This window comes from Hyperolius riggenbachi, chromosome 2 (assembly GCF_040937935.1).
Source record: "Hyperolius riggenbachi isolate aHypRig1 chromosome 2, aHypRig1.pri, whole genome shotgun sequence".
Lineage (NCBI taxonomy): Eukaryota > Metazoa > Chordata > Amphibia > Anura > Hyperoliidae > Hyperolius > Hyperolius riggenbachi.
This window is the reverse complement of record NC_090647.1, coordinates 348,222,032-348,238,874: the sequence shown is the minus strand read 5'-3', so window position 1 is coordinate 348,238,874 and position 16,843 is coordinate 348,222,032. Positions and strand designations below refer to the sequence as shown.

Here is a 16,843-nt window from a genome sequence, read left to right as displayed (position 1 = left end):
GACTGCAGTGCAAGTGAGTTGTGGCGATGGGAGAGTGGCAATACTGTATGGCGGCGATGTTTGAAATCTACGTCCTGTCAGAGCCGCGTAGCCACAAGCAGGACATAGATTTCAACCGCGCTGGTCCGGAACCATTTAAGTTGTATAAAATCTCCTATATTCTAAATATGATTTAATTTAAATATGGCACATTCAGCAATAATGAAAGCCTATGTTTTATGACTTAGGCTTGCGAGAGAGATCTGCAGTGCGGTGTTGGAACTTGCTGTGCAATCAGTCTATGGTTACGCGGTCTAAGAATGTGCACTCCAATGGGGCAAGAAGGAGAGGAGTGCCATCCGTTCAGTCATAAGGTATCTATTCCTTCATTTCATATTACTCTACTGTTGTTCACTATTAAGTAATCTGAGGTAGAAATGTTTTGCTGCAAGCCACTGATGTCATATTGAAAAAAATGCCTGGATCATACTTCATCAGATAATTATACCACCATCCAGCTCTAGATCCCTTACTAGTCATGGTACAGTGGTGTAGTGGATAGCAGTCTCACCTTGCTATGCTGGGCCCTCCTTTCGAATCTGAGTCAGTACTCCATCTGAATGGAGCTTGTATGTTTTCTCTGTGTTTGCATGGTTTTCCCCCAGGCTCTCAGGTTTCCACCCACATCCTAAAACACCTACAGATAAGTGAATTGTCTTATCCCAAAAATTAGCCTTTGACTACTGTACATTGTGAAATTAAAGAGGCATGTTCATTCTGGAGTCACATACCTTCGTGTTGGCCATTCCTCTCCTTTCCCTCTCCTTTCCCTCCCCCCAGTCTCCGTAATCAGAAGTATTAAAAAATGAATTTGGGATAACGTCAAATTTTTAGACAGCAACAAAGAGAGGAATGCTCTCTGTGTTAAAAATTACAGTATATGAGCCTCTCACACAGCAATATATCAGCTTGCCTTATTAAATGGCTGACACTGTCATGCAACAATCAACAATAGTCATCAATAGAAGTATGATTTGCAAAATATGGTATCTCCTTCTGGAGCTGGAATTGGTATAAACGCCTTCATCTGTCCAGGAGTGGGTTCAATGAGAAGGGAGCATTGAATGTCTGACTTTTAAAGGATTTTAGCCCCAATAGAAAACCATAAATGTATAAGTACTTACCTAGGGCCATTTCTAGCCTTTTTGTCACCCCAGGCAAAAAAAATCTGTGTCACTCCGCCCCAACCGTACATATATAAACACACTATAAAACACATACCATATGATCTATATCACGCATCATATACTGTAATACATACAGAAAATTTCCAGAAAATCAAGTATTTCTCATAGAAAAGTATTGCAGTAACACATGTTTATTCCTTTTGTGTGTTTTGGAACAAAACAAAAAAAGTAGGAAAAAAAGCAAATTGGACATAATGGGCCTGATTCACAAAGCGGTGCAAACACTTTGCACGCCTGTGAAAAGCCCTTTATCATGCCTAAACTTAGTTTAGGCGTGATCTGAAGGAATTAGCGCGAACTCCCGCGCGCAAAGTTTTGCGCGCGCAGCACACCGTGCTACGCGCGCAGCGCACTGTGCTTCGCGCGAAGCGCCCATTAAGCCCTATGGGACTGTGCGCGCGTTTGCGTGCGGGAGCTTCGCGCGAATTATAGCACAAAGCGGTGATAACTTTGCTAGTGCAAAGGTTATCACGCCTAAAGTCTTTTAGGCGTGATAACTGAGTTATCACTGCTTTGTGAACCAGGCCCAATGTCACACAAAACTGGACTGGACAAAATTATTGGCACCCTTAACTTAATATATGGTTGTACACCCTTTGGAAAAAATAGCTGAAATCAGTTGCTTCCTATAACCATCAATAAGCTTCTTGCACCTCTCACCTGGAATTTTGGACCACTCATCCTTTGCAACGTGCTCCAGGTCTCTCTTATTGAAAGGGACCAACAGCAATTTTAAGATCACTCCACAGGTGTTTAAATGGGATTTAAATGTGGACTCATTGCTGGCCACTTCAGAACTCTCCAGCACTTTGTTGCCATCTGTTTTGGGTGCTTTTTGACATACTGTAATGATCGGTGTCAATAAGCAGAGAGAATCTGATTATTAGTGATCTGAAGTATCACCAACAACGCAGATGTCACCCGTTTATTGATGATCTGCAGAATCACCAATAATGCAAGTGCAACTAACCTCTGGATACCGTGGCAGAAAAATGACAATCAACACTGTACAATATACAAGATTGTGGAACTATCCAACACACGGTGATTCCTCAGAGGTGTGGTTACCTCTGAATGGGAACCCCGTGTGTGAGATCCTCGGCCCAGGTGAAGATTGGGATCTCAGCCCCTGGCAGTAATCGCTGCTAGGGCAGGCGTCTCGGAGAGGCAAGCCTCAGAGATATCCCACCAGTGGGAGACGTTCCACTGGGGGAAAGAGAAAGGTCAGACAGGCAAAGGTTCGGCAACAGAGAGACGGCAGCAGTAACAGAAGGCTGATTCAGAGTCCATATAACAGGCAGGGTCGGCAACTAAGAATCAGATAAGCAAAGGTACAAAATCGAGAAGAGGAGAGAGTAGCCAGGGATGGCCAAAGTCAAGACACAGACAAATATGCAATACAATCCTAAACTGAGGTGTGACGTCCTTGATATCAACACCTGGGAACTGAGCTAAGGTCTGAGCGTTTACACCTAAGTATTCACGACAGCAGACAAAGAGCAACTGAACACAGGCTCCTTATCTGCTGGGAGCGCATCTGCAGCGCCACCCAGCCGCCCAACCAATCAGAAGGCCTCCTGAAGTCAGCTGACTGGAGAGTCAGCTGACCCTCCTACGTAGGAGGTAAAAGTCCTGCCTCCTTGCGCGCGCGTGCGCGACCCTCTGCCTCTGTGCACCGGAGAGGCCAGGCCTAGGGTCCGTGCACGAATGCGAACCGAGGTCCGCCAGCTGCCCTGCAGGACCCGCCGCCATGCCGCCAGCCGCGGTGTCCCCATCCACCTGCGCCAGCGATTCCGCATGTGAAGTGGAACCCGCCGGCTGGGAAGCGGAGACCGCCGCCATGTTGCCCCGCGGGGCGGCGTTGTCTCCGCTACGTATCACACATACATTTGGGGTCATTGTCCTGCTGGAGGACCCAAGATCTCAGACGCAAACCCAGCTTTCTCACACTGGGCTCTACAGTGGGAATCCTCAGATTTCATGATGCCTTCATGATGCACCCAGTGACAGAGGCAGCAAAACAACCCCAAAACATCATTGAACTTCCACCATATTTCACTTTAGGTACTGTGTTCTTTTCTTTGTAGGCCTCATTCCATTTTCAGTAAACAGTAGAATGATGTGCTTTACCAAAAAGCTCTATCTTGGTCTCATCTGTCCACAAGGCGTTTTCCCAGAAGGATTTTTGCTTACTCAAGTTCATTTTGACAAACAGTAGTCTTGCTTTTTTATGTCTCTTTGTCAGCAGGAGGGTCCTCCTGGGTCTCCTGCAATAGCGTTTCATTTAATTCAAATGTTGATGGATAGTTTGTGCTGACACTGATGCTCTCTGAGCCTGCAGGACAATTTGAATTTCTTTGGAACTTGTTTGCTTATCCATCATCCGGACTATCCTGCGTTGCAATCTTTCATCAATTTTTCTTTTCTGTCCACGCCCATGGAGATTAGCTACAGTGCCATGGGCTGCAAACTTCTTGATAATGTTGCGCACTGTGGACAAAGGCAAATCTAGATTTCTGGAGATGGACTTGTAACCTTGAGATTGTTGATATTTTTCCACAATTTTCCACAATCATTCATATCCTGCCCCTTCCTTCACTAACTCCATGTGTTCAACCAATACATAGCAGGGGGAGTGTGTGGGGGTGACCCTGTACTGAAGCTGCAGCACAGATGTCTACTACAACTACATAGTGTCCCATGGCTGCCATAGCAACCGCGATCTGGGCAAAAAGACAAGGGCAGTTGGAGGCGGACGGGTATGCCTCTGTACCCCAGGCGCAGCATGGGGGTCTTCAACTCAGTGCCATACTTAACAATAACAATAATATTAATATAGCGCTTTTCTCCCTGGGGACTCAAAGCACTGTGACCCTGCATTATGCAGTCTTGAAGGCTAGGGAAAAGGGGTGAGTTTTTAGCCTTTTTTAAAGCTGTCCAGAGAGGGAGCCTCTCGTACTGATTGTGGAAGTGAGTTCCATAGAGTAGGGGCTGCATAGGAAAAGGCCCGAGCACCAAATGTTAAGTGTATCCTGGGAATAACCAGCTTCATCTTGTTGGCAAAGTGGAGGGTGTGTGGAGGGGCATAAAGCTCCAATAGATCCGCTATGTATTTGGGTCCCATGTGGTGTAGAGCCTTGAATGTCAGCAGGCAGATCTTAAAATTGATTCTCCATTTAACTGGCAACCAGTGAAGAGTTTGCAGTACCGGGGTGATGTGTGAGCTGCGGGGAGCATTGGCTAGGAGTCTGGCTGCAGCATTCTGTACCAGCTGTAAGGGACTTATCTGTAGATCCGATGAACAGGGCGTTGCAGTAGTCTAGGCGGGAGGATACAAATGCATGAACCAGGTGTACTTCAGCCACTATAGGAACCGTGATGTGGAAGAGGGGATGGAGAAGGTGGATATGCCCCTGTACGGTAACTGCAGGGAAAGTGTCGCCTGACATGTGTGTTCCCGCAGCTGCCATTGCAAGCGCAATGGGGGCCACAACAAAGCAGTCTACAACACTCATCACAGCAGTGCAGTGGTGGGCAAGGGAATGGCTAGAGGTGGGCAGGAGTGTGGTGGAGCTGCATTACCTTACTTCCTATTGGCCCTGCAGCAAGACTGAAAAGGAAGGGGTGTGGTCTGCGAGGAAATTTACGGAAGTGCTATTTCTGATTTGAATGATCACATCAGCAAGCATACATTTCCTATACCTATAACAAGCCCATTAATCCCTTCTTCCCCCTCCCCCACCCCCATAGTTACCACAGTAAAAGACTTGTTAAGAAAAAGAAAAAAGAAAAAAAAATGAGCTGAAGTGACAGAATTTAAAATAGAATACCTTAGGGACTTTGTTTTTTATACATTTATGTCCTGAGGGTATATTATTGTTATTTTTGCAATTAAGAACTTGTAAATATTTATAGTGTATAGTGTAATGAGAAAACCAGAAACACAAAATGGAAAAAATACACCTTTATATAAAATATGTGGGTTTAATCTACATTAGCATTGTTTATATTAAACATTTAGTGTTTGAAAATGGAGAAATGGTGTATTTTTTTCCCCTTATTTTTCTCTTTAAAATGCATTAAACATAAAGTAATTACTAATAAAAAGCATCACCTACAAAAAGCGTAATTTGTGGTGAAAAAACTGTATTTATCACATTTAGGTGTGATTAGTAGTGGTAAAGTTATTGGCGAATGAATGGGAGGACAGCCGAAATGTGAAAGGGGAAAACAACCTGTAGTGGTCAAGTGGTAAGTATAAAGTTATTTATTTGCAGTTAATTAAAATATGAAACCTCTCAAAGCTCAGCCTTTCATTCTCACAATTGATAATACAGTATAGTTACCCAGAATCAGGTAAGGACACATATTTATATACCATAAGTGGTTACCACAGACTTAACACATTGCTTCTATCATCCATTCAGACCGAACTAGTTTTATTGTGGGACGATCAACCAGGTTTCAGGGGAGCCTCGTGACTATGTAAAATACTACTTTTTTTTTGCAAACTAAGACTTCTGATTGTAATTTAACTGTAGTGATAGTAGCGATACCTGGAAGGCTGGTCTGCAGTGAGTATTTGCATGACAGTGTGTGCAAAGGGTTTTCGCTATTATGCAAAAAAGCTTTGCAAAAGCTTTATGTAAAAAAGGGGAGTAACTGGAGCAGGGAAAACCAGAAAATGGGAGGGTGATGTCACAGCAAGCCTACCTCTCTTCCTGTTAGAAAATTTGACTTTGTCCAAAAGTCAGATTTTTCTAGGAGTGATTATGGAGACCAGGTGGACCAAGGGAGGAACAGACAATGCACATACAGTAGGTTTGTGTATCCAACATGAACATACCTCTGGGCTTACTTTGGGTAGCTTTGCATCAGTTCAGGTGTGTTTCAAGCTGTGTGGTTTTGAACTGTAGCTGGACCAATTTGCACTTTTATTAGAAAGCAAGTAAAAGTAAATTTTTAGCAGCTATTGTAATATTGTATTGATATTATAATTACAGTACTTTCATCCATCACCTGAAATGTCTAGTTGTTGAAAATTGTTATCCCTTTTTAGATGGAGGACAGTGAAATTAAATATTGCCTTTTTTAATGTTTACTTTATGTTTTTTTGTAATTGAAAAATAATTTGTATATCTTTGCGCCTCTCTTTTCATAGGTTCCCTTCCCTGGTAAACGCCTGCATCACAGCTGTCCCTGTATTCCCAGCCTTGTGTGCTCAAAGTTTCTCAATGGCAAATATCGGTGCTCAATTAACTTCAAGAACCTGGATTTCCAATAAACATTTTCTAGTAGCTATAGTTTAGACCAGCCCTTTTCAAACTGTGACGTGTTCCATTCAAGCCACAGAGGTATGATATCATATATGTACAGAAGTACAGTGTTGCCACACAATGGGTAAAAATGCACCGCAGAGCAACCTGCTATGTAAGACTATGGTTGGTGAGGACATCAGTGAGGATTATGGCTCCTTTCCAACCAGCAAGTACTGCACATCTGCTGGTTTTTCACAGGTACAAAACATGTTAAAAAACACCTTAAAGGGAACGTTAACTTAAAAAAAGAGTTTCACTTACCTGGGGCTTCCAGCCCCTTGCAGCCATCCTGTGCCCGCGCTGTCACTCCTCGATGCCTCGCCATCACGACTCGATGCTGCTCCGTCACTCTTCGATGCTCCTGTCACCCGCAGGGCCTAAGTTTTGATTTTGGTGGCAGAGCCAGTCGCCGGCCACTGCACCTGCGCAGCCCTGGCCGCGCATGTCCTCGATCCTGCTCTCGCATTAGGAGAAAATCTCATACTACGCATGCACAGGACGCTCCTGGCGGCAGGAGCGGGATCAAGAAGTCGCAGTGGCCGGCGACTGGCTCTGACACCGAATTCGAAACTTAGGCACTGCGAGCAACAGGAGCTTCGAGGAGTGATGGCGCGGGCACAGGGCAGCTGCAGGGGGCTGGTAAAAGCCCCAGGTAAGTGAATCTCTTTTTATTTAGGTTCACTTAAGTTTCCCTTTAACTGAGAGTGATATGGAGGCTGACATATTTATTGTCTTTTAAACAATACAGATTGCTTGTCTGTCCTGCTAAGACTCTGTTTTTAATACTTTTAGCCATAGACCCTGAACAAGCATGTAGGTAAGATGTTTCTGACTGAAGTCTGACAGTATTAGCCTCTGGTTTCAGGTGTGTGATTCAGACACTACTGCAGCCAAAGAGATCAGCAGGACTGCCAGGCAAATCATATTGTTTAGAAGGAAATAAATATGGCCATATCCTAATTTCAAGTGTACTTTAACATTTTCGTATTCCCCTGACTAAAGGTGACCACTGGCCACACACAATATAATCAAATTGTTCAGTTCAGGTTTATTTCATAAAAAAATAATAATAATAAAGATTGTGTAGAAAAGTAGAACAAAGCTTACCATTTGGTCAATTTTGTAAGAAAAACAAAACTTTGCTTTCCTAAAACAGAAAGAATTTGTGATAATTCAGGTTGGAGTGAGCTTGAGATGTCTCCCAGTGCATCACTGCTGAATACATGCAAATCAACCATTGTTGCCCTTAGAAGCTAAACACACCTCCAGAACCGCTGGAATGCAATGATGTGTCAGCTTGTTAATTTGTACAGAGCCATAATAATCCAACATGCATACAGACTGTTTCAGATTGTTTGATCCTCATCAGTGCATGGCATGGATTAATTTGGCTCTATGGAGTAGGGCTTGTAACACCGAGAGCTACAGACTAACCAGCAAGCTTTTGGTGAACCAGAACTCATTGGAGTGTGTAAGGGACTACAATGGTCCTAAAAGCCCCCTTACTAAAATGCTAAGAAAAACAAAAGTTTGCTTTCTTAAAACAGAAAGAATTTGCGATAATTCAGGTTGGAGTGAGTTTGAGATGTCTCCCAGTGCATCACTGCTGAATATATGAAATAATCTCTATTCATTTTGGCAGAAATATTTTATTAAAGAAAACATAAAAATTTTTATCAAACCATATGTGGCCATCTTAAAACTTACCATATACCCCATTTAATTTTGTACACGCTTTTTCAATTTTCCACTTCTATGTACCGTATATACTCGCAAGCAAGCCGACCCGCATATAAGCCGACCCCCCAACTTTTACCTGAAAAACCAGGAAAAAATTATTGACCCCCATATACGCCAGGGGTAAGAAATGCTCGCTGCGTGATCCCCCCAGTGTGACCCAGTATAGCTAGTATAGTGCCCAGTATAGCTAGTAAAGTGCTCAGTATGGGTAGGTTTTCCCCCAGTATAGCTAGTAAAGTGCCCAGAATAGCTAGTATAGTGTCCCAGTATAGCTAGTATAGTGCCCAGTATGGGTAGGTAGCGACCCAGTATAGCTAGTAAAGTGCCCAGTATAGCTATTAAAGTGCCCAGTATGGGTAGGTAGTCCCCCAGTATAGCTAGTAAAGTGCCCAGTATAGCTAGTATAGTGTCCCAGTATAGCTAGTATAGTGCCCAGTATGGCTAGTATAGTGCCCAGTATGGCTAGTATAGTGCCCAGTATGGCTAGTATAGTGACCAGTATGGGTAGGTAGCGCCCCAGTATAGCTAGTATAGTGCCCAGTATAGCTAGTATAGTGCCCAGTATGGGTAGGTAGCCCCCCAGTATAGCTAGTATAGTGCCCAGTATAGCTAGTATAGTGCCCCAGTATAGCTAACATAGTGCCCAGTATGGCTAGTATAGTGTCCCAGTATAGCTAGTATAGTGCCCAGTATGGGTAGGTAGCGCCCCAGTATAGCTAGTATAGTGCCCAGTATGGCTAGTATAGTGCCCATTATGGCTAGTATAGTGCCCAGTATAGCTAGTATAGTGCCCAGTATGGGTAGGTAGCGCCCCAGTATAGCTAGTATAGTGCCCCAGTATAGCTAGCATAGTGCCCCAGTATAGCTAGCATAGTGCCCAGTATTGCTAGTATAGTGCCCAGTATAGCTAACATAGTGCCCAGTATGGCTAGTATATTCCCAGTATGGGTAGTTGGGTGGGTGGGTAGGTAGTGCCCCTCCCCGCTCCCCCCGCGGCCGCCACTGCTATTACCTTAGCCGGCGCCACTTCCTCTATCCCAGTCCTGCTCGTACGGTAACTAATTCACAGCAGTGCGCCCCACGGCGGCCGCTGTGATGAGGGAGGAAGCCTAGAGAGAGTTGCTTCCTGTAGTGGCGATATGTATTATTATGTACTATGGGAACCGCTCTCTATGGTTTCCTCCCTCATCACAGCAGCCACCGTGGGGTGCGCTGCAGTGAATTAGTTACTGTACGAGCAGGACGGGGATAGAGGAAGCGGCGCTGGCTAAGGTAATGGCAGCGGGGCCGCGGGGGGGAGCGGGGGGGAGAGACACATGACTCGCAAGCAAGCCGACCCTCCAACTTTTGGGCCACTTTTGGGGGGTAAAAAATTTGGCTTGCTTGCGAGTATATACGGTAGTATTAGTGCTCACCTAAACAACCTGGTATACTACAGAGATGTGGTAAAATTGATCAAGGTTGTACAATTAGGATTGCAAGGTGTATGGTAAGCTTTATCTTAAAACACTGCCAGGTAACTTATCATTACTGCACTGCACAGAACTGGGCTGTACTGTAAAACACTATTCACTTCATCTTAGAAAGGGAGAGCAGTCTGATAACCTCCTCTGTGCACTGTGCAACTTACATGTCCAATCACCAGGCTAGAGGCAAAAAAAAGGGTTGGCTCACAGGCTGTGCTGTGAGGCTGGACTATGTGGATAACGGAACTGGTTTTAAAAATTCTACCATATGTTGCTGGCATTATATTAGAACTTGTATTTAAGGGATAGCCAGGTATCATATTTGAAGAAAAGCTAGATGCATGTACTGAGAGAGAAGGCAAGACAGTAAAAAGGGCCTTATTCAATTTACTTTTTCTCCTGAGTTTTCACTTAGGTGATACTTTACACCCAGTGCTGGATTTCTGGCAAGGCCACATAGGCCATGGCCTAGGGCACCAGAAATTTAGGGGCGGCTCAGTGAGGGGCAGTAAAGCTGTTTTATGCAGCCATCCCTATCTACAAAGACAGCTTTATCCTTTGAACTATCTGTCCTGTACTTGTGTCGTCCCTGCAAGACCTGTAAGCTCTATCCTGCAGGTACACATCAGCCTAACTCTCATGGTGACACAATGGGTCCATCATTAATGATATGGCAAACATAACATAAAAGTTCTTAAGGAAAACATAACTAATAATCTAGACACAAATTACTAAAATAGTTATTGTCTGTGACATCCAATGATGGAAAGTAAGTAGAATTCTCATTGAGGCACGCAAAGATAACAACCATACAGACGGTATAGTTGGCCTTGGGCGATAAAAAGTACAAATCCGGCCCTGTTTACACCTTATCAATAAAATAAATAAAATGCCTTTAAGTGATATCTAGGCTGCTATATGGAGGATCACCCATACTATGCCAGGAAAAACACATACAGTATATAAGTAGTATAGTAGAAATACTTGATCTACTTACAAAACAGATGTATTGTACTGTCCATGTTTTAATTTCAGTGAATTTTAGATAGTAACTGAAGAGAATTCTGTTCCTGGCAGGGGCGGTCTTTTTCCCATAGTGTTAAGCTAAATCCTGATGTAATTTCCTCCCTTAATTAAAGCGGAATATAACTCTGCATTTCAACTTTGCTCTAAAACATTATTTACAGCATATTATATGCAAAAAGCATTTTTTTTTACTAAACCAGCATTGGAAGAGTTAAACACAGAGGTTTAACGTTCCGTGGAGAGATATGCAGAAGTTCAGATTGTTACATTCTATTTAGTTATATGTATCTATTGAAAAATGTTACACACTCTTTGGCTGTCCTCCAACTCCTTCTCAGTCAGAGAGATGAGTCACATTCAACACTTAGATACATTTATGTAAACAAAATGTATCTATGTCAGCTTCGGATGCGTCTGCAGAAATCTCCAGGAACTTTAAAGCCCTGTGTAACCCTTCCAATGCTGGTCTAGTAAAAAAAAAATGCTGGTTGCATATAATATACTGTAAATAATGTTTTAGAGCAAAGTTGAAATGCAGGGTTATATTCCGCTTTAAGTTTTTTCTTTTCTCCTCCAATCTGCTGCATCATCTCTGGCTTGCTTGTAAACACGTGTGAGCACAGGATCATGTTGCAGCCTCAGCCTGTCACACTAAAGTGTGCTCAGACCAATCAGCGAGAAGCAGGAATGTGGGAGATTAGATGACAAGCTTTCTCTTCAGCGATGGCATAGAATAGAGGCTGAAGGACTGGGAAAAGATAACCACAGCAGAGACAGTTCTGAATAGATTGGAGATCTTGCACTGCATAGTGAGATGCCTGGCAGCATTACAAACACATTGCAGTGTTTAAATGGAATTTGATTTTGTGGCATAAAATCCCACTTTTAGTTTAAACAATTCCAGTTATCTGACAGTACTGCAAATCTCTTTGGATATAGCAATGTCAGAGTCACACACCTGAAATAAGTATGTGGCTAATCCAGTCAGACTTGAGTTAGAGCAACTGATCTGGTATTGTTGATGATCTAGCTAAAAGTATTATGGTGCCCATACATCTAGCACTCTTTTGGCAGATCAACCAAGATCTCCCTCTCTGAGGTCTATTGGCTGCCCATACACCACAGGTCAATTCCTGATCGATGTCAGAATAAATCGACCTTGTGACGCTGCCTCCGCCACCTCGCCGCTGTTCCCCCAAATGTTGCTGTGCACTCCCCCCCCATCCCTGTTGCCCATGTATTCAAATCTCACCTGGTCTACCTGTTCTGCCTGTCCAGCCTCTCTGGGGTCTCGTATGCTGTTTCACCATGAGCACCTCCTTCACCACCATGTGGTTTCCTTGTATAGCATGTAGCAGGTGTGTGACATCACACAGGTGTCACATGGAAGAGAAGCAGCAAAGCAGACGAGGAGAAGCTGGACAGTCCCAGCAGCTTGAGCAGGTAAGATTTAAATGCACAGACACCGGGGGGCACATTAACTTTTGGGGTTCCATTGTGTTTGTCGGTCGTCACGAAGTTGTAAGTTAGTGCCGTGCATCCGATCGTCCATGTTGGCCCCTGTTTTCCCAACATGTTCGATCGAAAAATCAGACTGATTTTGAGTGAAAATTGGTCAAATCATTGATTGGGCATGTTTGTTGCAGCACCGATTTTCATCCGATTCAATAAAATTATTGTATCAAATGGTCAATCAGGCAGCAAAATTGACAGATATATGGCCACCTTCAGAGACATAGGATCAGGAGGACAGCCAGGCAACTTGCATTGTTTAAAAGGAAATAAATACATCAGCCGCAATATCCCTCTTCCCTCAGGTTTCCTTTGAACCACCAGCAAGCAAGAAAATACTCAGAATAATTCTGACAGTACTATTTCCCCTACTTTTTGGTACTTTTTGCAGAGTGCAGAAAAGTTATTTTAAACAGAAGTTGAAAATGATCTCCTAGGAGAAAACTTGGAGAAAAGTGAATTGAGTAATGGCCTTTATGTAATTTGTAACTATAGGGAAATTACAATTGTAGTTTAAGGTAGCTTGCTTCCAATTAATTGTATTATGAATGCTACATTTTGGTGTTTTATGTTATTTTTCATATGCATTTAATTAGGAAGGATTCAAACTTGCAGTGTGAGAACAAAGCACACATTGTTTTCCTGAGCAACATGTGCATTCATCTCCGTTACAACATGCGTGTTTTGACACAGTAGCTGGCTTTTTGCACACTGCAAGCGATTCAGGTTCAGATTCCGCTTTTTAATCGGTTTTTACTTCCGATTCCGATTCAGATTTGCAGTTTGCTCCCTGCACACTGCAAATCGGAATCTGAATTGGATGTAAAAACTGATTAAAAAGCGTAATCTGAATCGGAATCGGTTGCAGTGTGCAAGAAGCCGCTAATTGTAAATGATATAACGTGTGCGGAAAAATGTTGGATGATACATGTTTTTTTCCCACATGCAGAAATAACATTAAATGTGGACAAACTCATTTATTTTCATGGGCTGTGTAAGGTAAATATCCTGCTGGGCGGTCTGGACGAGCTCAGCTCGTCCAGTACCGCCGGAGCCTGCCGCTCAGGCCCTGCTGGGCCGATTTGGCTCAAATAAAAAGCAGCACATGCAGCCGGCACTTTGCCAGCCGCGTGTGCTACCTGATCGCCGCTGCAGCGCGGCGATCCGCTGCATGCAGCGGCAAAAGAGGGTCCCCCCAGCCGCCTGAGCCCAGCGTATCCGGAAAAAAAGTTCCGGCCAGCGCTAAGGGCTGGATTGGAGGCGGCTGACGTCAGGACGTCTGCTGACGTCCATGACGTCACTCCGCTCGTCGCCATGGCGACGAGGTAAGCGAAACACGGAAGGCCGCTCATTGCGGCCTTCCGTGTTACTTCTGGTCGCCGGAGGCGATCAGAAGAACGCATCCGGAGCGCCCTCTAGTGGGCTTTCATGCAGCCAACTTTCAGTTGGCTGCATGAAATAGTTTTTTTTTTTATTAAAAAAAACCCCTCCCGCAGCTTCCCTGGCGATCTTAATAGAACGCCAGAGAGGTTAAAGTGGGTTCTTTTTTGAGACTGTAAGCACACAATACATGCATACACCACTGTCGGCATCAATAGTTAGTCAATCGATAGCACCGCAAATAAGAAAGGGAACACACAAGGCAGTATGTATGTCCAGAGCTTACTCAAGGGTTTATTTACCTTTCTGGTGGTTATAAAGGAGAAAATGACATATTTTACATCATAGAACATAATAGACAAAAAGAAAACAATGAATATGATTAATTCAATAAGCAGAGAATAATTAATGACCACTGAAACCTCCTATAACAATGAACTGTCCATCATTCTTGCATACAGTAAATATTACGCCTAACTTCTTCTGTTTTAGGCAATTCAGACAATTAAAGAAAATATTAGCATTTCCGGGTCTGGTGTTATTCAGCTTTGGTCTACTAGAAAGAGAAATATCATTGTGGTAAACAAGAAAAGCTGTTTAAAGGGAACTTACCGTTTTATACAGTATATCTCTATAGTGATGGTTTTCTTAAAATTACTTATTTATTTATTTATTGTATTATAATGTGCAACTTAAACTAATATAAAAAGTTACAATATAAAGAAAATGACGTCTAAAGAAAGAAAATGGCATTTCAGCACAAAATAGCGTCTCAGCACAAAATGGTCGCAAAATGGCCGAAGAGGTTCAAATAATCTTTTCAGGCTGCAAAATAGAATGCAAAATCGCATGCATTGAAAATGCACATGATCCTGGTAAATGTGAACCCTGCGTTACTGACACACTCAATGACTCCTGCATTAAACTTGTGGCACAGCCCCGTTTCTAGGAGCAGGCGAGGTGGCGCAGTGATGGAGTTGGGGTGCTCACTACTCCCTGGAGACAGAGCAGCACAGCGGAACATGATCCTTGCATGGAGTCAGAAGAAGAGAATTCACTAAGACCGCTTCCCACTGCTGCCATACATTGCTGCAATGGAGGGGGGAGCATGGAGGGGGACCCGAGGAGAGGGAGAAGTCAGGCCCCCGTCCCCGCGACTGAGTACCACTATACCGCTGCTCCCCCTCTTTCACAGACAAAGTCGAACACATTGAACCCCTCCAGCAGCACGGAGCGTTGCATAATAACAAATTATGTTGGCACTCAGTGGTGGTGGTCCTAAGGCACTATAACCTGCATCAGTGGTGGGGGCAAGGCCAGCTTGAATATTGTAACTCCACCCCCCCCCCCACCTCCCCCAGTGATGTTGGGTATAAAGCCTAGGGACCATTGCCACCTTTTGTTCGATCACCTACGTACCCTCAAGCACCCCAGAAAAAGTCAGGTGCCGGGGGGACGTGAGTGATTGGGAAATAGTACTGGAAAGGGTACAGGCTACGTCCATATTTGGCCCTCATCAGACAATTATAATAACATTACTAATGCAATTATTTTGTAATGGTAAGTTAGCAGTGCAGAGCGATGGAGTCCATCGGCCTAACACAGTGCATGCTGTGTGTAACCGTATAACATGTGCATTTACAGTGGCAGTGAAGCATACTTTGTATGTGCTGTAAGCTTCCTTGGATACATCACACTGCACTTATAGCACGTACATGCAGTGGGGTCGCAAGATACAGGTGTCCCCACTAGCAATGGAGAAAGACGCAGGACACGGTAGGAGGTGAAACGGTGGACAGGTGATCCTGCAACACATTAGCAGCCCGGGGAGGAGGGGGGGGGACACATTTCACATGGAGGAAGACTGCCCAGGGGCCTGTCAGTTGCCCCTCACCCATCTGAGCCCTTTTAAGACAAATATTTCCAGCTTTCTGCATCGATTATGTAGATCAATTTCGGCTGGAAAACGGTCTATAATATTATGATCAGGTGGCCATGTAGTGGCATCAATCTCTGGCAGATTTGACCATTATGATTGCATTTGCTGGATATCAATGCTGAAAATCAAGTAATGTATGGGCATCTTTAGTCTAACCTATATCTACTGCATCCACAGCCTGGTCAGATACACAGTCAGGTTGCTGGCAGGGTTGGTAAGAGCAGCAGCAGCTTCCCCTGTGTGTTTTTTTCCACTGTAACACTGATCCTTCCTTTACCTTCTGTGACTACAACTCATATATAATTATATTTTTATTTTATTTAAGAATGAAGACACACCTGGATTAAGGGTGGTTTTATACCTGCCTACAGATGGTCTTTATAATGGAAAAATCTGTCACCAAGAGAGACTGCAGAGCATCCTATGGGATTAAAACAATTAAAAATGTTTTTTGCAAATGTGTGTATAATTTATAATTTCAATGTAAAATATATGCAGTATATAAATGACATTATGGTCAACTCCTTTCCTTGTTTAGGAACTGTAGATTATGAATGCGAAGTGTGAGATCAGGGAAACTGCTGGGGATAACAGGTCATGCCTCCAACAAAAACAAACAAAAAGGAAAAAGTCTGATAACTGCTGAACACTTGTCAGTTGGTATTGTGTGCAGTAAGGACTCTTTCTTACTGGGGCGATTAGCACCAGTCACAGATTGCGGTTCTAGAGCAATAGTGCTTAAAAAGCGCTAATCGCGATCACTCAAAAATCACGAGAGTGTACAGTGATTTTATATTTCCTAGTAATGGTGGATCATAGCCACCACCCCCACCCCACAGCCCTCATGACCATATACCAGCTCTGCATTGGAGCACAGACTGAATTACTCCAAAGTAAGGCCTGGAAGGTTGCCCATGCTAGGGGTAGGGAACTGGTAGGGCCGGCCCTACCATGAAGACTGGAGGGGCCAGCATCAGCTTTACAGTGAGACAATATTTTTCAGTTTCTCCCTCTGCTCTGTTGCTCCTGCCTTATGCTGGGACCACACAAAACAATTTCCCATCCGATCGATGGATGAACGGACAGGAAGTTGTAGCGTGTGTACATGTCCAAACTGTTTCCAATCAGTAAAGGGATCGATTTTCCGATTATAATTTTGTAAATTGATCTTTCTCGATCCCAAACAGTTTGGACATGTGAGAAATAATTACCCAATTCCAGGCCGATTGGACAGGA

At 43.8% G+C, this 16,843-nt stretch overlaps 1 protein-coding gene across 2 annotated transcripts in view; it reads left to right on the top strand.

Annotated features, from left to right (window-relative positions):
* The window catches only part of PROK1 (prokineticin 1), an 88,225-nt gene extending 72,200 nt beyond the window's left edge, over positions 1 to 16,025 (top strand). The window contains exons 4-6 of one of the 2 annotated variants that reach the window (XR_011025869.1): positions 228 to 353; positions 6,388 to 6,580; positions 15,933 to 16,025. Coding sequence is in view for 1 of the 2 variants with exons in the window: in XM_068265544.1 (XP_068121645.1) it covers positions 228 to 353; positions 6,388 to 6,510 (249 nt within the window). In the remaining variant the exon portion in view is untranslated. Of the gene's footprint in view, positions 1 to 227; positions 354 to 6,387; positions 6,652 to 15,932 lie in introns of those variants that run through there. The other variant, XM_068265544.1, reaches the window with a different exon arrangement.
* Positions 16,026 to 16,843: the final 818 nt, after the last annotated feature.